At 38.9% G+C, this 27205-nt stretch overlaps 1 protein-coding gene across 5 annotated transcripts in view; it reads left to right on the top strand.

The window, feature by feature from the left end:
• The window catches only part of PPP2R2C (protein phosphatase 2 regulatory subunit Bgamma), a 397718-nt gene that overhangs the window by 295059 nt on the left and 75454 nt on the right, over nucleotides 1–27205 (top strand). For all 5 annotated transcript variants that reach the window (XM_069070101.1, XM_069070108.1, XM_069070117.1 and 2 more), the window contains 4 exons: nucleotides 2447–2544; nucleotides 8903–9068; nucleotides 10326–10438; nucleotides 15026–15203. In XM_069070101.1, the coding sequence (XP_068926202.1) occupies nucleotides 2447–2544; nucleotides 8903–9068; nucleotides 10326–10438; nucleotides 15026–15203 (555 nt within the window). The remainder of the gene's footprint in view (nucleotides 1–2446; nucleotides 2545–8902; nucleotides 9069–10325; nucleotides 10439–15025; nucleotides 15204–27205) is intronic.

The following is a 27205-nucleotide window of genomic DNA, read 5'->3' as shown; positions in this document are numbered from 1 at the left end:
AATGTCAAATCAATCCCCTTTCTGCCTGACAGCAGTATAGTTATCAGGCCCAGCCAAAACTAGTGTTTTGGGACTGATCATTCGGTTAGTTCTGAATCTTGGAGCCAGCATCTCCCCACCATGTCCCCAAGATCTGCACAGACAATCTGATGTTTGACCACCATCCAGGCAAGCTAGACACAGGAACCCCCCTCTCCCTCCCTGCCCCGGCTTTGCAAGATCATTTTGCCTCTCTGACTTTCACATTCCTCACATGCAAAGCGGGGAGGAGGAAATTACACTATGCTTGTGACCTCCCTCTCTCACAGAATTGCAGTGAGGAAAGCCCTTTGTAGCTCATGAAAGCATGAAAAAAATGGGCACTTTTATTATTAGGGCAAAATTGTGGCCCTATTCAGGGCTAAGCATTTGTACAGGCCCATAGTCTCATACACAGCCTTGTGTGAAAAGGGTTTGGGAAGGAGAAAGAAAACAAGATGGAGACCTAATATATCATATCACCATTTTTTTTTTGGTAAATAGTATTTTATTGCATTCATTTAAAAAAAAAAAAGATTTTGAGTTTCAAGTTTTTTCTCTCTCCCTCCCTTTCCACCTCTCCAAGACTGCATGCAATCTGATATAGGTTATACATGTGCAATCATGGAAACATATTTCCACATTAGTCATCCTGTGCTGAATGTTGATCTCTGCCTAATTTCTATCATACTATTTTCTAGCTTTCCCAGCAATTTTTGGTCAAATACTGAGTTCTTATACCAGAAACAGGAATCTTTGGGTTTATCAAAGAGTAGATTGCTATAATCATTTACTACTGTATCTTGTGTACATAACCTGTTCCACTGATCCGCCACTCCATTTCTTAGCCAGTTATGTTGTGAAACAGAAAAAAAGGGAAACGCCACAAAAAAGGTGAAAATAGTGTGCTTTGATCTGCATTCAAAATCCATAGCTCTTTCTCTGAATGTGGATAACATTGTCCATCCTGAGTCTTTTGGAATTGTCTTGGATCATTGTATTGCTCAGAAGAGCTAAGTCAGTCATAGTTGATCATCCTACAATGTTGCTGTTACTGTATACAGTGTTCTCCTGATGCTGCTTACTTCACTCAGCGTCAGTTCATATAAGTCTTTCCAGATTTTTCTGAAGTCTTCTTGTTCATTATTTCTTTTAGCACAATAGTGTTCCGTTCCATTCATATAACACAACTTTTCCAGCCATTTCCCAATTGATGGTCATTCCTTCAATTTCCAGTTCTTGGTCACCACAAAAAGAACTACTATGAATATTTTGTACATGTAGGTCTTTTTCCCTTTTTCATGATCTCTTTGGGATACAGACCTAGTTGTGGTATTGCTAGAACAAAAGTTACACATAATTTTATAACCGTTTGGGCATAGTTCCAAATTGCTCTCCAGAATGGTTGGGTCAGTTCACAACTCCTCCAACAATGCATTAATATCCCAGTTTTCCCACATCATTATCATTTTCCCACAACATTATCATTTTCCTTTTCTTTCATGTTAATCAATCTGATATGTATGAGGTAGTACCTCAGAGTTAATTTAATTTGCATTTCTCCAATCAAGAATGATTTAGAGCATTTTTTCATATGACTATAGACAGCTTTAATTCTTCATCTGAAAACTGCCTGTTCATATCCTTTGACTTTATCAATTGGGGAATGATTTATATTCCTATAAATTTGACTCTGTTCTCTCTATATATTGAGAAGTGAGGCCTTTATCAGAAAGACTGACTGTAAAGCGTGTTTCTATCTTTCTGTTTTCCTTCTAATGTTGGTTGTTAGTTTTGTCTGTGCAAAACCTTTTTAATTTAATGTAATCAGAATTATCCATTTTGCATTTCATAATGTTCTCTCTCTCTTGTTTGGCATAAATTTTTCCCTTCTTCATAGACCTGACAGGTAAACTATTCCTTGCTCCCCTAATTTGCTTATAGTATCACCCTTTATGTCTAAATCAAGTATTCATTTTGACCTTATCTTGGTATATGGTGTGAGATGTTGATCTATGCCTAGTTTCTGCCACACCATTTTCCAGTTTTCCCAGAAATTTTTGTCAAATACTGAGTTTTTATCCCAGAGGCCAGAGTCTTTGGGTTTACCCAAGAGTAGATTTATGATCTACTATGATCATTTACTGCTGTGTTTTGTGTACCTAACCTATTCCACTGATCCACCACTCTATATCTTAGCTAGTACCAAATAGTTTCTATGATTGCTACTTATAATATAGTTTTAGATCTAGTATGGCTAGGTCACCTTCCTTTGCATTTTAAAAAATTAATTCCCTTGATATTCTTGACCTTTGTCTTCCAGATGAATTTTGTTATTATTTTTCCTAGCTCTATATAATAATTTTTGGCAGTTTGACATGTCACTATTTTTAATGAAGGTATTTCTTGTTTGTTTTTCTATCCACAGCTGATATTATTTCTACAGTCGAGTTCAACCACACGGGAGAACTGCTGGCTACTGGGGACAAGGGGGGCCGGGTTGTCATATTCCAAAGGGAACCAGAGGTATGTAGCTCGGGGCCTGATCAAGTATTTGGGGATTTTGATTGGGGTGGGAAGGGGAGTGCATGGAGGAAGTAAACAGTCTAATTCTTCTTGTCATGCAGAGGGGTACTTGGAGTTCTGCAGAACATTTATTTCTAGAAGTCCCCTTTCCACCCCACATGTGACTTGGTCAAGTTCCTTCCCCTTTCTCTACCACAATTTTTCTAACTCTAAATGAGAGATACTAATACCTATCCTTCCCTACTTTCTTGGTGAGGCAAGATTGGGGTAATAGAGTCAGAAGCCCTGGGGTCAAATTCTGGCTCTGCCAGAACTGGCCTCAGTTTTTTTTTTAAACCTCTGAAATAAGGATAATAATACCTGCCCCTCACTATGCCACTGGGATGTTAGTAGAATAAAATAAAAACAAAGTGAAAAAACCATTAAAATTGGTAAACAAAATGATTGAGAATGGAGCGTGGCATACGTTTCCCTGTCTACTGTGGGCCTGATATAGCTGGGTCCCCAAACATATCCTTAGAGTGAAGAAACAGAGTCTTAGTGCCAGCACTGTCAACCTAAATTGAGTCAAAGTTATTTCTGAAAGTCCATGACAGATTTAGACTTTACCAGAACACCGACCCCTTGTAAATGGTTCCAAGTACTACCACAAGACACCAGATCCCTGGGGAAGGGAGGTAACATATATACATTCTTCCCTAGCACCTTCCCTTTTTCTTTTTTTAACTACACTAATAAAGGAGCTGGGAACTGGTTCTGTGATTTCACTGATTAAACTTCCTCTCCAAATGCAGGTCAGTACCTTCTCTGAAACTTCATGTCTTAAGAGAGTTAGCCAAGGCGGGTGGGGACTGAAAAGTTAACTGACTTCCCCAGGGTCACAGAGCCAGTATGCGTCTGGGATCAAGGGCTTCTCAGCTCCAAGGATAATTCTGTCCACACCTCTTGTCCCATGGAGGGGAAGCACACATATACCCACATAAGAATTTCTCCTTTGGAAACTGAGATAATATATCAGTGCTTTCCCCATGCTCTGGAGGCTCACCAGGGTCTGTCTTTGCCTCTGTGGCCAAACATAACTTCTTTAAAGTCACTCAAATGGGCCAGCTTAGTTTAAATCCAATGGCCCTGGTAGCAAGCCCTTCCTCATACTTACACATCCCAGATTACACCTTCCCACACTGCTCACCACAACAGCAGTGTACTATAACCTAACTAAAATAGCCCCTCTGATCTCTACCACTCCAGCGCTGAATCAGCCACTTGGCATAAATGATAGTCTGAGCTTTCCTACACCCACACAAAGTGGTGCTGAATGCTTTCCCTGATGTGGCAGCCATGATTTTCTTCTCTGCCTGTTGAAATTCTCCCTTCCTTTAAGACCCTTCTCTGACACCACCTGTTCATGAAGCCTTCAATGACACACTCTGGCAAACGTGATCTTTTCCTCTCTGTTTTTCCTATAGCTCTTTATCTAGACCAGAGGTTCCCAAATTAATTTGGCTTACTCTACCCCCTTTTCAAAAAAAAATTACTTAGTGCCCCCCCCTGGAAATTTACTTTAACCCTTTAACAGTTTCTTTGAAATTTGCACCACTTTAGAAAAACGTATAACATATTTTTTAAATCATGCATCTTAAATTGAATTATTTATTGTATATTTGTAGGGTTTTCCTGCATTGAAATTTTGATGCATCATGTAACTATTGTATCGTGTTGTAAACAAGTCATTACGTACACGTATTCCTACTAATACATGCTAAACTTCCCGACAATGCAAACTAAACTTCCCATTTGCCTGCAAACACTTGCTTATTAAGACCTGTTGGCGGACTTGACCACTAATAGGTTATAACTTGCATTTTGTGTGTTTATTTGGAAAATAATGTAATCACTATGACTTTAACCCTGTTACACAACAGATGAAACATGTATGAACAGTTTTTCAAAATTCTCTTCTTTTCTTTCCTTATGCTTCCACTGCCCCCTTATTTTTATTCAACACCTCCAATTGCACCTAAGGCTACTACTGCCCCCCTGGATTATTCCAGTGCCCCCCAGGGGTGGTATTGCCCACTTTGGGAAACTATGAATAGCCTTCTCCTTTGTCCTTATAATGTTTTTCATTGGGTCATACTTATTTGCAAATGTGACCTATTTCATTTCCTCACATTACATCACAACTCCTTGATGACAAGAGACTGCGTAATTTTTTTTATCTTTGTATGCCACTGCCTAGTATAGTGGCTGGTGCATGAGAAATATTGTTGAATAATTATCGGAATAAATATTCAGCTGATGGACCTAGTATCAGTCTAGTGCTGTTCTTAACCTCAACCCTGTTAAAATAGTAAACCAGGAGAAGACTGCTGCCCACATACTTGGTATTTAAGTAGACTCCCATTTAGGACAAGACTTGGAAAATCTCAGATGGCTGACTTGTATTCTTCAATATATGGTAAATATTTAAATCCCCCAAGGTCTGTGCAATATTATTTCTCCTTTATATGTAGGGAAATCACCAGGTTATTTCTACTCCCTACTTCAATCCCTTTGAGTAGGACCGTTTGGGTTCCTATGAAAGCCTTTTTAACACATATGGTAAAGCCTCCCAGTAGGTGACATACATGCATGATGGCATGAGCACTGAAGTTAGAGTCACAGGACCCAGGTTCTAATCTCACCTACACTACTTACCATACGATTTTGAGTAAGTCACTTTACCTCCTTAGGCCTAGATTTTTTCATCTGTAAAATAAGGGAAGCAATCTTGATATTCCTAAAGATCCCCTTAAGCTCAGTATCCTGGGATTTCCATGAAATGGAACAATTTTAATATCGTTTTACTTACTTGCATATTGTTATATGAGACCTGGTCAAGAGAAAAAAATTGTTTTAGGGCTTAAATATAATTTTCTTAATTTTTTGGGGTGGGATTCTTAAAACTCAGATTCCACTTCTGACACTATTTAACTATGTGACCATAATGCCTCAGACAGCTCCTTAGGATGTATCTACTAAGTCATAAATGGATGAGTTCTGCATCAGTGTTTGGAAAATCACAGATCTTCCATATACTTGCAAATATACCTATCTATATATCTATGAATATACATATGTTCTTAAATGTAGCTAGTTAATGAATCTAGTTAACAATCATTTCTTAAATGCTTACTGTGACTATGCCAGTCACTAGGAATGCAAATAAATTTAAATACAGTGCCTGCCCACAAGGAGTTCACAGTTTAATGGTAGTAGACAACATGAAAACAACAATGTATAGGAAATATATTCAGGATAAATTGGGGGTAATATCAAAGGGAAAGAATAAAAAATTACTTAAAAAAAAGGAATTGTGAATAGAGCACTGGCCCTGGAGTCAGGAGGATCTCAGACACTTAACACAAAAAACTAGCCGTGTGACCTTGGGCAAGTCACTTAACCCCAATTGCCCCTCCCAAAAAAAAGCAAAAAAAATTTTAAAAGGAATCAAAGGATATTAAAATTGGAAGGTACTTCAAAAATCAACTGGTCCCAGCCCATTTTTTTATAGATGAGGAAACTGAAGCCTGGAATTTTGAAGTGATTTGGCCAAGATCATACATGTAAGGGAGAGAACAAAAATTTGAACACAGGTTTTTTAACTCTACATCCTGTGTTTTTCCTATAGTGGATAGAGTGCTAGACCTGAAGTCAGAAGATTTAAATGCCTAGTTCAAATCTGGCCCCAGATACTTCCTAGCTGTGTGACCCTGGCCAAGTCACTTAACCCTGTTTGCCTCAGTTTCCTCATCTATAAAATGAGTTGGAAATGGAAATGGTAAACTATTCCAATATCTTTGCCAAGAAAACCCAAAATGGGGTCACAAAGAGTCAGACATGACCGAAAAGACCAAAAACAAAAGTTTTAAAACACTAATTTTTTAAAACATTAATTTCTTTTTAATTCATTCATTTAAATCGGTGGGTTTGATTGAATAAACCTCACTGATCTGATAACTATTTGGGTGATTGTAGGTAAGTCATTTCCCTTCCCTTGGGTTTTGGCTTCATCTGCTATATAATAAAGATGTTGGATGAAATGACCTTGAATTCCTTCCGGTTCTGACCTTCTATATTCTAAGGTTCCTTCCACCTCTAATATGCATTGGAGCTATCCTTTTTGCATTCTAATTTTAGCTCTTCTAGGACAACTCTTCTTTGTCAATTTACAGACAGGATGGCTTCTGCATCTACCTGAGAACACACGTGGATTGCATTTTCTAAAGGAGAGCTTTTTGCCAGTGAGGATAATGATAATTTTGCTCTTTTCCAGTCATCATGATTGCTTGTCAGCCAAGTAAGACAGGCTAGGACACGGATGATATTTGATATGACACTGGAAATCTCTGTAACATATTTACCATGGAGCCAATTATGCATGCTGCATTCAGGGAGAAAACAAAATAAGATAGAACCCCCTACACCCCCATCCTGGGAATTTAGATCCTGAAATCCAAAAGGACCTCATTCTCCAAAGGTGCTTTCACTGTTATGATGAAGTTTCACGTACAGGCTGAAATAGATGGGACAAAATAGTTACTGGGACCTTTTTCTTGTATCTTTGCAAATCTTCTAGAAAATGGAATCTGGAAGAGATCTTAAGCATCACCAAATCCAATCCCCTTATTTTTCAGGGGAAACCTATAGAGGTTAAGAGATTAACCAAAAGTTGCACACATCTCCTGAGTGAAAACTAGAAATCAATTCTCCTGCCTTTTAGCCTTGTGCCACAGGAAGGAAAGGAAAGGAAAACCCACTTCAAACCCACTCTATCTGATTTACATGCACACTCTTGAGGTTACTTAATTGATTTAGTGATGTTTTTGATATCACTATTTTTCAACTCACAGAAAAAAATTAAATAAATTATTTTTTCATCCCAAAATTTACTTGATCTGTACATTTGGGGCAACTCCCATGGACTGATTTACAGATAGGACAGTTTCCTCATATGCCTTCAAACTTCCATTAAAGAACTTCCTACCCTAGCCATCAGATCCTTTGAGGTTCTATGCCAGCTTAAAATCGGGCATGAAAGTTTGTTCAATAAAATTTCGCTTTGTTTTGAAGCTCCTGTAATCAGATGTGACAAGTATAATTTAAAATGCTGGTGTGGTGGAGAGTATACTGGATTTAGTGAGAGGACCTGGGTTCCAATTTTGGCTCTGTCACTTAGTACCTTGGGCTTAGGATCAATGTGACCTTGAGCAATTAGTCAGTCAGCAGGTATTTACTAAGGATTTACTAAGTGCCATGCAATGGGGATGCAGTCAGTCAGTCAGCAAACTTTAAGTGCTTACTTTATGCCAGATGCTGGGTTAAGTACTGGGAATACAGAGAGAAGCAAACCTTTGCCTCATAGAAGTCGCATGTGTGGGGAGACAATATGTAAAGAATTAGTTATATGTAAGATATGTACAGAGTAGACCAATCTAGGAAGGTGATTTTGGAGGGGGCGGCATTAGCAGCTGGGGGGTCCAGAGGACCTGAGCTAAGCCTTGAAGGGAGTCAGGAAAGCTAAGAGGCAGAGATGAAAGGGCAGAGCATTCCAGGCATGGGAGATAACAATGCAAAGGGATGGGAAATGGGGTGTAGGCTATGCAGATGGGTCATGGAGTGGGTGGGTGAAAAGGAATAAAGTATAAGGAGACAGGGTACCTAGGAAAGTGGTCAGGTTGTGAACTGCCTTAAATTGCAATGAGAAGATTTTAGGTTTGCCCCTAGAAGGAGTGATCACAGGAGTGACATAGTCAGACCTATGCTTTGGAAAAAATCATTTTGACAGGTGAACAGAGGATGGATTGGGGAGGGGGGAGAGTATTTGGAAGGGTGTGACCGTGGTCTGAGTAAGAAGTGCTATGGCCTTGAATTAGGCTTGTGGCTGCATGAGTGGAGAGAAGGTAACACATGAGAATGGCAAGATGGGGTAAAGGGTCATGTATGTGAGTGATGTGAGAGGGAGGAATCCAGAATAACACCAGGTAAAGAAAAAAAAGAAAACTCTCTTAAGGAAGTTACATTCTAAGAAGTAAGTCACTTGAGATCTCTGTGCCTTATTCCTCCACTGTCAGATGAGGTTGGACTGGACCATCTCTGAAGGCTCTTCCACTTCTGAAGCGATGATTCTCTACTTTAAAAATCTTTTGAAATTCTGATTTGTGTAATTGGACAATATGGAAAATTGCACCTACTCCCATGTTTGACAATATCAGGTGCTCCATGTTGATAGCTTTTCACAGACCCATGTTCCTGAATGCTTAATTGTCCTGACGCTGTCAGAGACCCTTTATTTTTTCTGATATTTCCTTCTTCTCAGAGTAAGAATGAGCCTCACAGCCAGGGCGAGTACAATGTTTACAGCACTTTCCAGAGCCATGAGCCGGAGTTTGACTATCTGAAGAGCTTGGAGATAGAAGAGAAAATTAACAAGATTAAATGGCTCCCCCAGCAGAATGCAGCCCATTCTCTCTTGTCCACAAATGGTAAGGCCAGGGAACTGGCATGCATATTGTCAGCCTGTTTCCTTATTCATAATCTATAATGTTACTGCTACTCTTCACAGCCCTCAATGCTAATCTGAAACTGATTCTTTGTTATGCAGTCTGTATACCCCTACTATCCACCAGTAATTAGTAAATAAATGATTTTCTATGTTGATGCTTCTGCATTTGTCAGAGATAATGTGATACCGTAGAGACAGAGCTGTACTTGGAGTTAGCCTGGCATTGTACTGCTGAGATAGGAAGATAAAAGAATGTAATAATCCTTGACCTTTAGAACTTTAGTATGGGGAGAGTGATTGGAAGGCAGGGGTGTAATTAGGGGAAGGATTATCCTTATCACCTCTTGTCTGGCCATCATACCCTGTCAGTGCCATATTTCCCAGTACTCTAGAAGGAGAGTCCTCTGATTGAGACCCCATAGCCACACCTACACAAAGCCCTTGTAAGCCATCACTAGGCATAGCTTGTGTAGATGTTAATCGTGACATACAAAATTTGAAAATATTGAATTATAATTTGGAGAGAAAGGACAGAGAAGGTGCTATGTAAAGTGAATAAAGCCAGTTGGTTTTGGTAACCTCCATGAAATTTGTCCTTCACTGCCTCATTGGAGTATGGAGGGTAGGGCTCTGGATTCACAAGAAGGTGTGCTAAAATAGTGGAAGTCCTGTAGACCCTCCAAGCTAGAAAAACTTTGAGTGTGGCTCAGGAACAGCCCAGTTTGAAGGTGGAAAAGTTCATCACCAAAGAGCTTGGCCATCAGGAGATAAATGGTTTGGGCCCCAGAAATTTATGAAATCACCTACCAGTGTATAGAAAGGTGATGATTTTCATTGGTGAAGGGAGCCCTCAGGCAAATAAGATCATAAGTCCTTAATGTATTGAAAGGTAAGATTATTGATTAATAGATGAAATAAAGAATATGATTGGCTTTGGGATACCCCTTTCATGGAGGCATCCATGAAATCAACTGAGAAATAGTGACACCCATCATTGTACTGGGGAAAGGATGCCAGACTTCAAGTCACAAGACCTAGCTTTGAATACTTAATAGTATTCCCTGTACAACCCAGGGTGTGTCTTGAACCTCATGTGACTTTGTTTCCTCATCTGTGAATTGAGTGCATTCTCGGTGCTCCCTTCTAGCTCCAAATTCATAGTCCTAAAATGTTAAAAGATTATCTAACGAAGTGAAAGATGAATATTTAAGTGCTGATATTAATGACTTTTTTTCAGATAAAACTATCAAATTATGGAAGGTTACTGAACGTGATAAGAGGCCTGAGGGCTATAACTTAAAAGATGAAGAAGGAAAACTCAAAGACCTGTCTACAGTGACATCACTACAGGTAAGATATGGTGCCCTAAGTACTCCAGGAGAGAGGAGGGATGTCCACGTCCTCCTCTCTTAGAAAGTTAGAGCTGGAAGGGACCTTGGAATGTAGACTATGAAAGTAAGAGCCTTGAAGGACTGTAATGATTACCTGCTGCAATTAACTCTTCATCACCCAGACCAAGCAACTAAAGCCAAGAACAGGGAAGTAACTTATTCAAGGTCACGATTAGTTAAAGCCAAAATCAAGACCTAGAATTTATCAAATGAGTATGGAGCTGAATCCAAAAGAGGAGCCTGATAACCGGCGATCTTCTATTCTTTTTGTTGTTGTTTAATTAAAATGAAGTTTTCTTGTACTCATAGTCCACCCCCACTTACAGACATGGCCCCGTTTTTTAACTTAATAGAGCTGAATTAGAAGCAAGACTCCATCTTGTATAACAACTCATATCATGACAACAATGATCTTTCCCATTTCATGGCATTTTAAGGTTTCCATAGAATTTTCCTCATGGTAGGTCTGTGAGGTTGGTAGTGCAAGTATTATATTTTTTCTTATTTATAGTCCCAAAACCCCAAGGTTTAGAGGAATTAACTCTAATTTGCCAACATGGCTAATATGGAAATATGTTTTGCATGACTGCTCATGTATAATCTACATCAAATTGCTTGCCTTCTCAAGAAAAGGAGAGAGGAAGGAAGGAGGGGAAACAATTGGAATTCAAAATGTTAAAAAAGAAATTATGAATTAAATCAGTAAATAGGCAATTAAAGGAACAGAAAAGCCTTCATTTAAAAAACAGCAACAAAGAAAATGCAAAGAACAAATACCTACCTTGTCTGTGGTCACATCACTAATAATTGCCAGAGCCAAGCTAAAAACCCAGGTCCCAGGATCTAAACTGAACCTCTTTTTCTCTATACTAAATCAGCTTTACTTTAGGCTAATTTACAAAGGAAGAAAGTCCATCTTCAGGACCTCTTAATTCACTCACATCTACAAAATATTCAGTGATTTTAGGTTGCTTAAAATCCCTTACCTAGCTAGCCCCATGCTATTCTGGGCCTTTCCTACCCATCCATTTCCTACCCTATACCCATTAAAATTTCCATTCAGAGTTCATTGGGCATAGAACTTGGAAACTTAGAAAAACCATCTGGTCTCCTTATATTATAGATGAGGAAACCAAGGACCAGAGAAAGGAAATGATGAATAAAGTCACAGTCAATGAAGCCTAGGCTACATTGCAGTACACTGCCCTCTTGACCACCAAACACTGTCTCCATAACCTTGAGAGTTTGCCAGGTTAATTGTTCTAATAACTACTTCTTACTAAGTTGATAAGGACTACATGTGTCCCTTTCCATGAAAAGGGCTGGTTATTGTCTTTACTTGAAGGAAGGAGTCGTGGTAGGATTTTAGGTGTGTTAGAGGAGAGATTTATGGCCAGAAGGTTTACTGAGGCGCCTTAAATAATACCACTTGTTCTGCCTTGATGATATGTAACTCTAGAGGAGTGATTTAATGAGATGGTTCTGTTCCCTGTAGAGATGCAGAAAGTAAATCTGTTTATTGACAGACTTCTTCTTTTGTGGAGAAGCATGTTAGCATGCCATTTATATCCTCCATGGAGAAATCATAATCTAGTTAGTAGCCCAGTTTTTGTGTCGGGTCGTAAGACTATGCACATTCTTCAGCTAAAATGAAATAAGAATTTCAGGGGAAAATATGGTCATTCAGTGGAATACAGGACTTTCAAGCATTCTTGCTGAAAAAACCAGAGTTGAATAGAAAATTTGACATTCAGATACAAGAAACAAGAGAAGCATGAGAAGGTAAACAGGGAAAAGAAATCATAAGGAACTTATCAAAGTTGAACTATTTTTTTTTTAAAGCAATCGGGGTTGAGTGGTTTTCTCGGGGTTACACAGCCAGTTGTTGTTTCTGGGTGTGGTGCTGAGTGTCTGGGCCCAGATTTGATCCGGGTCGTCCCTGCACTGGGGCCGGTGCTCTTGCTTGCTGAGCCACCTGGCCAAAGTTGAACTATTAACATTCCTACATGGAAAAACAATAATTGTGACTTATGAAACTTTTCTCAGTAGTTGAAGGGATTAGAAATATGTATATATATATATATGCATATATATATGTCTTTATATGAGGGTATGCGGGCATATGAATACATATGTGAATGTGTGTATATACGTTTACAGGTATACATAGATAGAGGGCACAGGACCAATTTAACAGGAAGGGATGATACTTAAAAGGAGAAATTAAGAGGTGAGAGGAATATAATGAGAGGAGATGGGGAGAGACAGAGTGGGGCAACTATCTCATACAGAAGAGGCAAGGGAAAATGGTTACAATGGAGGGGAAGAATAGGAAGGCAAAAGGGAATGGGTCAACCTTATTCCTATTGAATCTGGCTTGAGGAGGGAGGGAAATACACACTACATAGGGGATCTCACCCTCCAGGAGAATAGGGGGGGAAGGGGATGTGAGGGGGGATGATGGAAGGGAAGGCAGGCTGGGGGGAAGGGAAGTTGGAAGCACCCACTTTTGAAAAGAGACAGGATCAAAGTAGAGAATAGAACAAGTGGGAGGTGGGATAGGAGGGAGGGAAATATAGTCAGTCTTTTACAATACATCTACTATGTTATTGTTTTGCATTAGCCGCACATGTACAACCTATACTGAACTGCTTGTCTCCCCAGTGGGGGTAGGTGGCAGGGGGGGAAGGGAATGAATCTGGAATTGAAAGTTTTAAAATCAAATATTCAAATATATGTGTATATATATATATATATATATATATAAAAATGAAATAAGAATGGGTGATCATAAATATAAAACTGTATTCAGTGTTGTCCTTGGAAAAGCAAAATCCATGTTTAGGCATGTTGACTGAAAAAATTACCCACAAAAGTTATATGAAAGCTAGTATACAAATGCAAATGATCTTGATGGCAGCATGGCCAAGCAGCTAGAAAACAGACTGTGGAGTCAGAAAATCTAGGTTTGAATCCAGCCTTTGACAAATTGAGTAATCACAGACAGTCACCTAACCTCTAGTGGAAGGCCCAGTTCTAGGCATTACAAGGGCTATAAAGACCATTTTAAAATGATCTTTAAATTCTTTGAATTAAAAAATGGTCTATTAGACCTGGTCTCTGCTTTCATGGATTTTTTAAATCTCCAAGTGGAAATAGTGTCAGTAGAGTAGTTGGTGAAATCACCAGCTAATATTGATCAAGGGAAGGGTAAAAGTGGGGCTTGAAAAGGACTGAGCATAGTTCCTGAGGTGAATTTGGTGGTGAGACAACTGTAAATGAGTAAAAGGTAGTAAAAAGTAGATGTCTGAGGTCCCTCTGGTGATAAATAAAATGGATGTGTGAAGATGGTAATTGGAACAGTTGCATAAGTTGCTTTAAGTTTGGCCTAGGAAAGCTTGGTAGAAGGACAAGGTCATGGAGGAGTGATGGGGGTCCAGGCTGGGTCAGTAGGAGGCTAGTGAATGGACCACCACAGAAGGCAGGATAGAAGGACTGGAGGTCATACAGGCTCATAGCCTCCCCATGGACAGAAGGGGTAGAAAAAAGCAGTTTTCAAGCCTTTGCTAATAGGCACAAAAGCCTTGTCCAGACTGTGCCTGGGAATTCCTTTGCTCTGTCCACAGTGCCACCACGCTGTCTCCCTTTTCTATGCCCATGAAGCATTTCATCAATCACACATGTGGCTGAAACCATCTTGCTGCTTGTAGAGTATATGTAAGAATGTGTTTCCCCCATGTGCATCCTGAGTTGAAAGTTGCAAACACTGCCCCAGTAAGGTTATTAGCTGCCCTAGCAACTAGTCACATTTTCATACTTTAATAAGATAATATTCCTACCCTCTTGGAGAATATTTTAAGGGGGGCAATCTCAGTATCTTCCTGAGAGGTAAGTCATTACCTGCCCACCAGGTGTTACAGCCAAAGAAATTCATCACTTGGTGGATGACTTTCTGGTGAGCCCCAGTTCAGCTAGGCTGTACCCATCCTCAGAGTCTTTCTATCTTGCTAGAACCTGTTGAATTTCCCCTTGAAAAGCTTCCATGCCTCCATGAAACATTGGAATAATTCTTTAGCAAAGAACACAGAGGTACGAAGGGTAGAGAGAAATAAAAGGAATAATTAAATGCATAAAATGTAGATGGTACCTTCAAGGATTGAGTTCTCAACCTTTTTTTTTTTTTGTAAGTGGGGGGGGGGAGTACAAATATGCAAATAATTATTCCAGAAAGGAGAATGTGATTAAGTACATAATAAAAGCTGAGAAGAGGGGGCTAACTTCCAGCTTGGAGATCAGGAAAGGCTAACATTTTAATCTAGTGCTAATACAGCTCACAGTGCTTGATGCCTCATTTGTAGTCAGAAATAAGATCTAAGAATTTTAGTAATAATCTACTCCTTCTTCCCCATTCCTCTGGAAACAGAGGTGCTGAGAGGTAATCAGGGCCAGAGTCAGGATTCAAACCCAGTCAATTTCCTCCAAGCCCAGAGTGCTTTCTACTGTATCCTCCCCTCTGACACTTCTCTATGCTTATTCCCTGGGACAGGTGCCTGTGCTGAAACCCATGGATCTGATGGTGGAAGTCAGCCCCCGGAGAATCTTTGCCAATGGTCATACCTATCACATCAACTCCATTTCTGTCAATAGCGACTGTGAGACTTACATGTCTGCGGATGACCTCCGAATTAACCTCTGGCACTTAGCAATCACAGATAGGAGCTTCAGTATCCTTTGTGATGATCGCCCGTACAAGCATGAGTGAAATGATTCAGGCTCAAAACCAATTGGGAACTGGCCCTGGTGTTAAAAAGCATTGCATTTTACAGAGGGAGATTTTGCTTTTAATGCCACTTGAAGTCTAGCTGATTTCAACGGCCAGTATTTTCCTTCCAAGTAAGCAGTACTTTCCCTCTCTTGCATGAGTCAGTTATGGACAGAGAATTTTATTGATCAGTCGATCAATCAATAAGCATTCATTGGCACCTACTCTTTGCCAGCTACTATACTAAGCAATGGGAATATAATAACAGATATGAAATAGTCTTTACCCTCAAAAAGCTTATATTCTGAAGGGGGAAGACAATATGCAAAAACATAAGAATTTAGAATTTGTATACAATTTTAGAAGCATGTTCAGAGGAGGGATGATGAGGGGTCTAGTAACTATACCATAATGAGGATCAGTTACAACAATACAGGACCACATTTATGAAGCGCTTACTGTATGCATGCAGAGCACAATGCTGGCACTAAGGAGATACAAAGTCTTGATAAGACGTGGTCCCTATCCTACAGTTCATAAAAGGGATAAGGCACAAACTCAACTATAAAATGCAGTGTTATATGGTAAATGCCTAAGAGAAGTGCTTTATGAAGGTTATTAGGAAGAGTTTCTTAGAAGTGGCGCCATGTCAGTTGGGCCAGAAAACATGATTAGAAATTCAGTTGTTCAACTCTGCTCAACTTTTCATGACCCTATTTGGAGTTTTCTTGCCAAAGATACTAGAGTGGTTTGCCATTTCCTTCTCCAGCTAATTTTCATGAGGAAAAGAAGGGATGGAAGGCATTTCAGGTATAGCTTATAGAACAGAACAGAGTAGAATTGAATAGAATAAAATTTTAATGGGAAGGAACATTAATGATCTCCTGTGTTCCACCCTCTCATTTTATAGTTGAGAAGATTCACTGAAATTTTATAACATGCCCAAGGCCAGACAGCTATATAGGAAGTAATGGAGTTCACCCTAGAATTCAGGTCTCTATTACTATAATTCAGTACTTTCCTCCACCCCCCAAAACCCCTCCCCCCCCAAATTATTCCATTGCCATTAAGAAGGGTGTATTGAACTAATTTTGCTAGACTTAAGAGGGCAGAACTTCAATGAGTGGAGAGGAGAAATAAGAAGGTAGATTTCTGTTCCATTTAAGGATAATTTCTTAATTATTAGAAGTATTCAGAAGTATATTGGTTTCCCTCAAGAGCTTACCCTGGAAGTAGTCTACAAGGAGATGCCACAGCATGAACTCTTGCTAATGTATATTGAATTATCACTTAGATATGGGTTGAACTAAAGCAAGGCTCCTTAAACATTTTCTGTGTCACAGACCTCTTAGGCATATGGACCCTTTGTGAGAATCATGTTTTTAAATGCAGAAAAGCAAATTCATAGGGTTACAGAGGAAATCAATTATGGAAGTACTGTTACCAATATATGTGTATATATATATATATGCTTTTTGGAGGGCAACTGGGGTTAAGTGACTTGCCCAAGGTCACATGGCTATTTTTTGTGTTAAGTGTCTGAAGCCGAACTTGAACCCAGGTCCTCCTGACTCCAGGGCCGGTGCTCTATTCACTGCACCACCTAGCCACCCCAAAAATATTTTTTAAAGAATGATTTCATGGACCCCAGGTTAAGACCCCCTGGACTTAATGATCTCTGAGGTCCTTTTAAGCCCTAAAATTATGACCTATTGTATTTTCTGTTTTTCCACATAAATCTCTCCAAATATTCAAAGCCAGTTATTATGCTTCAGTAAGTCTTTTCTCTAGGCTAAACAACTCTACTTTTTCAACTGTACCTTTTATGACATAATTTTGAGCCTTCTCATCATCCCGGTTTTTCTCCTCTGCACATACTCCAGTTTGTCAAGCATTCATCCTCAAACACAAATTTGCCTTAGAATGCAAAGCAAATGTATTTCTCAAAATGCTCTGTATGTTTTTCAAGTGATGAAAAGCACCACCTTCCCAGAATTGGAGGATTTAATTCTGTGCAATTCAGTAAAGGGTATGGGTTGCTCAAGGCTCCAAGAATACTCTCGAGAATTTAGGTGACTTCAACTGAATTTCTCTTGACATTGAAAGGTAAAACGTAGGTCAAACTACCTCTAATTCTTCCTAGGAGCAGTCTCTGGGGTGGTGAAGCTCTGAAGGGAAAAAGGGTTTAAGTACCTTCATAGGCTTCATTAAGAAAACAGTTTGCTATCTGGGAAAGCAGTTGAATCTAGTCTTATTGCCCTTTTCTGACAAGATTCTGTGATTATGTAAAGGGAAATGCTGATTGCTCTGTTTGGTTACTAGGTTGTTAACTTGCACAAATGAAGGATTTTTTTTTCTATCAAGATTCTTCTCCTCCTCACTAGCCCCGCCAATTACCAAGCAGCAGTTTCTCCTCAATGCTTGGTTTATTTCTTGGAAGTAAAACATAGAGTATAGAATATCCTAGCTGGAAGGCATCTGGAAACATAGAATATAACTGAAAAAGAATAATTTACATTTATATAGCTCTTAAAAGTTTACAAAACATTTTCCAAATGGTAGAGTTGGAAAGGACCTTAGAACATAGAATGTTAGAACCAAAAGGGATGTTAGAACATAGGGTGTTTGGAGTCAGAAGGGATTTTCAAAGCTAGAACATAAAATATAGAATACCCAGTTCCAGGCACAGGTTTTCGTAAGGTCAGCTAGAATCCATCTAAATAAGGAGGCAGGGAACCATACCATCTGAAGATCATTTCAAGGAACTGGAGATTTTTTGCCTAGAGAAGAAAAGACTTATTAGGGGACCTAATAACACCATGTTCAGGTGTTTGAAGTACCATCTTATAAGAGAAGGATTAGACCCAGCAGCAAGAACTAAGAGCAAGGTGGTACATACAGGAGGCAGATTTAGGCTCAATAGGAAAAAAAAAACTAACTAGCAATAAAAGCTGTCCACAATTGCTAGTGGCAGCTTAGAATGTTGTGAGTTCATCATCTCTAGAGGTTTCACTTTGAGGTCGATGGACCGCTTGGGAATGTTGTCGAGAAGAATCTTATTCGGGGTTAGGTTGAACTGGATGATCTCTGAGATTCCAAAGGAACTGAGAATATAAGAATGTTAGGATTAGAAAGGAATTTAGATTATATTAGATTTAGTTTAGATTAGAAATTAGAAGGTTGGAATGACTCCAACCTCCCTTGACCCCAATTTTACAGGTAGGGAAACAGAGACTCAGAGAGGTAAAGTTATTTGCCCAAGCAATAATTGTACAAAATAATAAAGCCCAGATTCAATCCAGGTCGTATGATTCCAGATCTAATTTTTTTATGTTTTAATATACATCAGCTATTTTCTTGAGAAGAGGGACTTCCCTCCTCATATATTTCTGTGTTTCGCAAACCAAATACCTCAAAATACCCCAGAGAGTTCAACCAAGGCACTGGATTGTCACAGACCTCACCATTTTCCACAACCACCCAGACAGAATAGCATTTTTAAGTCAGAGTGGTCATACCAAATACCCCTAATCTCCAAACTATATGGAATGACAAGCTTTCAAAATGAAGAGACCGAGGCAAAGAGATTAAAATCTTATGGGAACAGGATGAGATACATACCATTCCCATTGTCCTGTATGCTAGGGGCAGTGTGCCAAGGATGTTTCCATTGAGCTGACACAGGATGGGCTTACTGTCTAATTCTTTTATTCAACTATAGCCAACTGCCTCTGGACTGTTACTATATGAATGCCATTTAAAAAGATGATAAGATGAGATAATAATAATAATAATAACCAGCATTTATGTAGCACTTTAAGGTTTTTTAAAAAAGCTTTACATATGTTATCTAATCTCACACAGCTCTGTGGGGTAGGTGCTAATATTATTCCCATTTGCCAATAGGGAAACTGAGGTTAAGAGACTTGCCCAAGGTCATATAACTAGTAAGTGTTGGAGGCTGATTTCAAACCCAAGGTCAACTGCTCCTGTACATTCCTGAGAAACTTTTGTAATTTTTACCTTTCAATTCAATTTAATTGCATGACTATGAATATGTAGAAAATCATTGGCAAAAGCCTGTTGGTGTCTCATTTTTATCAAGGTACAAGTTCATAAATATTTGATACAGAAGAGAAAATAGATATATGGGTCAGGTGTTCTCTCAGTTGTGTTTTGGCACTAATAATGTTGTCCATGACTTAAAAAAAATTATTTTCTGGTATCTTACAAAATGATTCATCCATGCTTTTTTACATTCTGTCACCTCCAGCACTGATTTCTCATTGTATAATTGGTCGTGTCCAGCTACTCTTCCCAATCATATTATCTTTCTACTTGTTTAGATGTAGTGTACCAGGGACTAAAGTATTAGGACCCAAGTATTAGAGTTCAGCAGGCACTGATAAAAATAAATCATTATAGAAATATTGAAAGATCTATTCCATTTTATGTCCCTTTCCATTCCTGAAAATTTAAGCATGAAAGCTCTTGGAATACCAAGGGTCATTTTGATCTCATGTCAACCTTTTGATAGTCTCATATTCGTTTTGATGACTTTTTTGCTTTGGGAAGCAATAATGTTTTCGGTCTTCCACCATCATTCTCTATGGTGTTTTCCAGATGTATTTGCATTGTAAATGTGTATTATCCTTAGCTGCTAAGGTTCTCTTCTTGCCAAGGAGATTAAGTGTTTGCTGAATAAGGTAGCTCATGGTCTCTTTTGCTCTCCTCTGGATGGCATTGACTTTCACATGAGTTGAGCTTCCAGTGTGACCACATACATATGCATTTGTGGGACTTATGAGTAGGATAAAAGTCTTTGGGCACTTTTGCTTCTTAGACCTGAGCTATATTTTTCAACATAATTTTCATCATCCTATCCTGTGCAACCTTCACTTTGATGAAATTGAGTGTCAAAACATATAGTGCTTTGGTCTGGAGGATCTTTTCCAGCCCTTCACAGCATTTCTCTATGCCTTCATCTACTGTAATAGATACTGATGCATAAACTATAGTTATCTTCACGGAAATCTACTTGTGTTCCTCGAGAATGCTATAAAAGAAAATGAACCAGTGTCCCATAAAAATAATTTTCTTATCACCTTTGGCACATGATTAATTTAACATCACCTGCTCCTTTATTAGGACAGGTAGGTGGTAGAGTGTGGATAGAGTGCTGGCCATGGAGTCAAGAAGACTCATATTCCTGAGTTCAAATCTGGCCTCAGACACTTAATGGTTGTGTGAACCTGGGCAAGTCATTTAACCCTTTTTGTCTCAGTTTCCTCCTCTGCAAAATAAGTTAGAGAAGGAAATGGAAAACCACTTTAGTATCTTTGCTAAGAAAATCCCCAAATGGGGTTACAAAGAGTTGAATAGGACTGGACAACAACAACAAAAACTTCTTTTTCTGTCTTAGAACCATGAGCCATCTTAGCTCTGACTTCTTTTGGTCTTCTGGCTTAATCATGAGAATGTCACTATCAGCGTAGTCTAGTTCTTCCAGTAGACTATAGATTAATTGATCCTGGAAAAAAGATCACACATTTAGAATAGTAACAGTTAATTTTTATAAATAATTCCCAAACAGTCTCTTTTCCTACCACTCCACCATAGTTAGTCAAGGAGTAGAAGGGAACTGACCATAACTGATCTCTGTATTTAGAGCTAGGTTGATACTTTACACCAGACTCAGTCTTTCTCCTGACCATTTTAAGCTTTTGGGGCATTGGAGAACGTTCCAGAGACTATAGGATCAGAGGGCCATAGATTTAGAACTGAAGGTATCATAGAGGCCAGGGAGTCCAAGATCTCGTTTCATAGATGAAGCAATTGTGGCACAGAAGTTGACTTACCCAGGGTCATACAGCTAGTAAGGATCTGAAGTAGGATTTGAGCCTAGGTCTTCCTGATTCCAAGTCTAGCAGTCTAGCCATAACTCCACATTCCCTTATAGATAAGTCACTACTGATATAGCTTTTGGGGATTCATGGTCAACATCATCATGATACATCAGAAGACTTGGAGAAATAGCGTGGAACAGTGAAAAGGGTGCTGGACTTGACCCAGAGAGCTGGAATGCGTATTCTAGTTCTACCCTTTAATAGCTGAGGAGGCACTTTAGATAAGTCACTTAACCTTTCTGGGCCTCAGTTTTCTCATATGTAAAATGAGAAATTTGGACATAGATCACTCCTGTGCTCCCTTCCAGCTCAAAATCTGTGATCCTTTGATTTTTTGGAAGACTATTATCTTCCCTTTTGTGGACCTCAGCCTTGCATTCTGCTTTCTGGTTTTCAAAGCACAGCCATTTAGCTGGGGACAGTGACAAGAATAGCAGGAGAAGCTCCCAGGAGATTATCATCAGCCTCGGTAATTGAGCTGACTCAGCAAAGCTGTGGTGTGATGGGAAATGTCCGACCTTGTTAGGCTGCTGGCATACAACATTACAGTGTAGGCACTTTTTTTTATTAGAAATTTTAGGAAGACTGTGCTTGGTAAAAAAAAAAATAAATCTGGCTAATAATAAATCATATTTCCAGAACACTTTAAGACTTTCATGAGACTTTCCCCCCAACAGCCCTGTAGGAGTCCCTATTTTGCAAACAAAGCAGTGGAAGCTGAGAAATAAAATGACTTTCCCAGAACCACCCAGCTAAGAGATGGCAGAGCCAAGATTTACCCAGATCTCCTATATTCAGCAGCAAAGCTCCTTTTAATATGCCATATTTTCTCTGCGCCTTGTCATTTAATAGCCAATTAACTAATAGTTTCTTCATTATGCTGGTCTTCTGGATTCCTCAGATCTGTTTTTAGTGGATATTTCCTTAGAGAGGAGAATCATCAGGTTATGATGGAAAGACCACCAAGCCAAGAGCCCTAGATCTCAAGAGACCAGAATCTGAGTCCCAGAATTGCTGCTGATCACCTAATAATAATAGCACTTACCATGTGTTAAACACTCTATCATTATTATTTTATTTGGACCTAGCAACAGCCCCGGGAAATAGGTACTATTATTATCCCTATTTTATAGTGGAGAAAACTGAGGCAAGCAGGTTAAGTGACTTGCCCAGGTTCCCATAGCAAGGAAGTATCTAAGGCTGGATTTGAACTCAGGTCTTTCTGACTCCAGGCACTCTATCCATTGTACCACCTAACTGTCCACATAAAAAGTTTTTAAAATCTATATAATTAATGGGTTGTATTAGGAACAGTCCCTCTTAGCTTTAATAATCAGCAAACCTATGAAACCACATTTCAAAACTCTTGTGAACTAAAGATCTGACCTCCCTACCCCCTCCAGTGTCCCCTCCTCTCTCCAAGAAAGTAAATCCTCTGTTTGGATTAGATTAGGATCTGCATTAGTAGGGATTAGTAGATTGATGCTTTGTACTGGCTGGAAATCAAAAAGCCAATTTCTAGAGCTCTCTAGGTCAGTAAGAGGCTGAATAACATAGCAGCAGTCAGATGATTTACCAATGTATCTAGATAACTAATAGACATAAGATCATTCTAGCTCTACAGGATATAATAATCATCAGCTTTAGGCAGAAGAGATACTTGCACCGAAAAGGAAAATGTTTTAAAATTCTTGGTCATAGAGTTAGACAGAGCCCTTCCCAGTATCACAGAATTTCCTTCTTAGAAGGCACCTCAGTTCTCCTCTAACCTTCACCCACCCCCCAAAAAAAGCCCCTCTACAGTACAGTGGTCATCCAGCTTTTGCTAGAAGACCTCCATGAGATGGAACCTACCACCTTCTGGGACAGTTCATTCTATTCTTGGACAGCCTTCATTGTCAAGCCAAAATCTGTTTCTTTGCAACATTTGCTTCTATTTCAGACCTCTGGGGCCAAGAAGAACAAATCCCTCTTTCAGGTGATAGCCTTTCAATACCTGATCTAAGCTCGCTGACCCTCCTAAACTTTTTCTTTGCCTCAGCTGCTTCAGCCAATCTCACATAGCATGAACTCAAGGATGAACTCCATTGTCATTACTCCCCTGTGGACTCTCCCCAGAAACTTATTTCCAGGACTGCCAATAGTTACATTCTCAATTATAGCTGTTAAAAGGGCTGCTCCACTGTTCTCCAACAGGAGTCTTATAAATGCAAGGATTTTTGCCAATTAATAATCCCATGTCTTGACAAGTTGAACCCAATATATCACACAGATTTCTTTTTTGACAGCAGGAGAGGGTATTTATGATACAGAAAGAAAATAATCTGTTGATAAAATGAGGGTAATAATATTTACACTATCAGCCTTACAAGATTGTTATAAAGAAAATGTTTTGTTAACCTTTCCTGTGAAATTACTACTGTTATTACCACCTTAGAGACATTTTAGCTCTGAAACAAATTCACTGATCTACTGAGGATCTGCAGGTAAATGTTCAACAAAAAAATGAGTTTTATAAGTATGTGGTTGTTTGGCTTCCTACAGCTGCAAAAATTATATGGTTTAACTTTTACTCTTCACAAAGATGTTTTAGCATTAGCTAAAGATTGCCGACTAACATTTGTTAAGAGTCCACTTTGTACCAGGCCTTTAGGGTTCCCTTCTTCAAGATCCCAGACTCAATTGAATGAAACAGAACTTAGAAGGAGAACATATACTAGCACTCTGGGTGATACAGAGAACAAGCTGTGTGGTCCCTGTCCTTACAGGAGTTATTTTTCAGAGAGAATGATTAGAACATAAACTCCAGAGCATGGACTTTCATTTTTGTTTTCTGTATCTCAACATCTAGCACAGTGCCTAGGTGATGGTAGGTGAGAAAGAAATGCTTGTCACGTTGGATTAATATGACTTGTATTTGCCTCATAATGAGAACTGGGTTAGCTTACTTGTCATTTTCTAAGCTTAGAGACAGTCTCTATTATATAAAAATGATTTATTCTTTGAAAATTTGGTCAAATTCAATTACATATTGTTTAGTCCTTGTACTTCATTTGATTTAGCTTTTCTAAATCAAATTCCTTGGCTGGAGAAAGATATTTGAATGAACATCTGGGGGCTCCATCTGGAAATAATATCTAGGAGAATTAGGAGTCCAACAAATAAGAGAGGAAAGGTAAGGGACTAAAAGAGCTAGCTGTAATTACTTCTTAAATAAGATAACACAGGTAAAGTGTTTGCAAACCATAACACACTATATAAATGTTACTTATCATTGTTACATGCTTAGAAGCTATGATTAGTCAAGAGATCTATCCATCTATCTCGACCCTTTTACTTACTATTGTGTCCCTGTTTCTTTCCCTGTAGTATTTTATAGTGACCCTTTTGTATCCTTAGCACTTAGTATATTTGTAGTAGGTGCCTAATAAATGCTTATTAATTTGTCTTGCTGACTCCATCCTTGAAAATACTTTAGATGAATGTCTTCTTCTTGTTTATCCTTCCTTGAAGAGGATCATGGCATCAGGAAGGTGATGCCCTGACTTGCAGGTGTATTGGATTTAAGTGAGGGAGGGCTGTGCAAAGTCACCAACTTTCCTTTGTAGCCATCTGGGTCCAGTGGCAAGATATAAATCAGGATGACTGGAAATGAGTGTCTTAAGATGTCTTGGGAAAGGAAAAAGCCTGGAATCTTCCAGTAGATGAGATTAGGGGATTTCTAGAATAGAGAGGAACATGGTGGCAGATAAGTTCCAGAAGAGGGCACCAGTAAGCCAAATGGAATTGACTTTCTGGTTCAAGAGGCATAACTGGCTTTTCATGACAGTTTAGCAGCAGATCCCCAGATCTCTGGTGTATGTATAGCACCATAGTTTACAAATGAATGTCTGGTTCCCCCCTCCAAAAAAAAAAATCAAAACAAACAAAACCCTTCTCTTTACCCACTGCCATTAGGGATTCTTCTTCTGTTAAAAATCTGGCATGGTAGAGTGTAGAAATGCTGAATTTGGAGTTGGGGGATTTGTATTAGTATCTTCTTTCCCTTCCTGTATGTGTGAGATCAGACAAATGAGGACTCTCTGAGCCCAAGTTTTATATTTTACATCTGTAAAATAAATGGGTTGGAATAAATGACACCGAAGACCAAAATTTATAATCCTAGGTATAATAAAAATTCAATAATCATTTATCAAGCACATAATATGTGCAGGCACTGAATGAGTTATGAAGTGGAGATAAGACAAGACCCCTTCCTGTCCTCAAGGGTTTTACAGTATAATTCTAGGGATAAGATAAAATAACAGAAAACTTTTAAGATATTGAATAATGGTTTCATTAGTGAGTTGCCAAAAAGAAAAAATACTATCTGAGGAAGGTGCTCAAAAGGCATTTTAGGTCAGTGAAACAGTGTGTGCAAATACAATGAGGTAAGAATGTATAGATGGCTGTGTGAACAACAAGCCTGGCTGGAGCATAGGGTGTATCAAGGGAGTGGTATATTAGATCATTCTGCAGAACTTCACTAGCAGACTAAGGAATCTGGACTTTGAGGAGCTGTTAATTTTCAGAGGTGTACCTTAGGAAGTTTATTCAAGCAGTGCCATGAAAGATGATATTGGAAGGGGAAGAGATATGACGCAAGGAGAACAGCTAGGGTGCAATTGTCCTGGTGTAAGAGATGCTAGAGGCCTGAACTAAGATGGTAGGGTGAGGGTGGAAATGGGAAAGACAGATTGTAGAGTCACTGAAAAAGCCAGTGATTGATTCCTTAGGGAAGGGATGGGATAAAGGTAGAAATCTAAAATTACTCAGAGCTTTCTATTCTCAGTGACTCAGGGAGACAGTTGTTTTATTACAAGAAATAAAATCATAATCATTACCTCATAGCACTGTAAGGGACCTTTAAGTTCGAGACTAGATGTTCTTAACCTGGGGCCCACAGACTCATAAAAGACCTATGGGTTTATTTCAGGGGATTCACAAACTTAGGGAAAAAATTGCATCTTTATTTTTACTAACCTCTAGTTGAAATTTAGCATTTCATTCGATCATTAATTAAAATGTAATCCTGAGAAAGGATCCATAGGTTTCACCAGATTGCCAAAGGGGGTCCAGGACACAAAAAAAAGGTTAAGGGATCCCTGGTGTACACCAAACTTCCTGAAGTCTGAACCTCCTTCTATATCATCCCTGAAAGACTGTCAGGCAATCCCTTCTGACATACTTCCTGTAACGGAAAGCTCACTACCTAACAAGGGGGCCTGTCTCATTTCCAAACAAATATAAATGTTTGTTGACACTTAATTTTATAAAAAACCAATCTGATTTCCTTTTGTGTTCCTCTCTTGCTCTGGGGCCAAGTATAACAAGTTTAATCCTTCTTCCATGTGACAGTTCTTCCAAATACAGGTAGCAGGTACCCCTGCTATACCCTCCCTCCAAGCTCCCACTTACCCTACACTACACTGCTGATCTTTTCTTCTATTTAAAGAGTTGGGCTTTTCAATCTGCCTTCAAAGAACACAATTTCAATCTCTTTACTTATTTTTTTCTCTCATTCTCTGAACATCTTTATCATTTTCAAAAATTTCACATTTTTAAGCACCAACATCTTAAGACTATTTTATGGCTCAACCTTACCAATTCAAGGCATCTTAAAGGTCATATATTTCAAAGAAGTCCACACTACACTGATTGTCAATTTATCTTTATTACCCGTAGAATTTAAAGATTATTTTTCTTCCTCTAAAATATCTTTCAATTCAACAAATATTTATTAAGCCTCTGTTAGAGTAATATTCAAAGGACTCACCATGACCTGGAGGTGATCTTGGGTTCTAGAAGGCTATGCCATCAGGGTTTAAACTCTAGCAAGTGTTATTAAGATATGTAAGCTCTCAGTCTGGTGACAGACTAGGTACCTCTCATCCACGATCAGGTTGTCACCAAAAGATGACCACCAAATGATTATAATTCTTTTTGGCCACAGTGACACATGAATAGTAGTAGTAGTAGTAGTAGTAGTAGTAGTAGTAGTAGTAGTAGTAGTAGTAGT

This window comes from Petaurus breviceps, unplaced genomic scaffold (assembly GCF_028583685.1).
Source record: "Petaurus breviceps papuanus isolate PSGF00001 unplaced genomic scaffold, PetGlider_PUasm1.0 140, whole genome shotgun sequence".
Taxonomy (NCBI): domain Eukaryota; kingdom Metazoa; phylum Chordata; class Mammalia; order Diprotodontia; family Petauridae; genus Petaurus; species Petaurus breviceps.
This window is presented reverse-complemented; position numbering and strand designations above follow the sequence as displayed.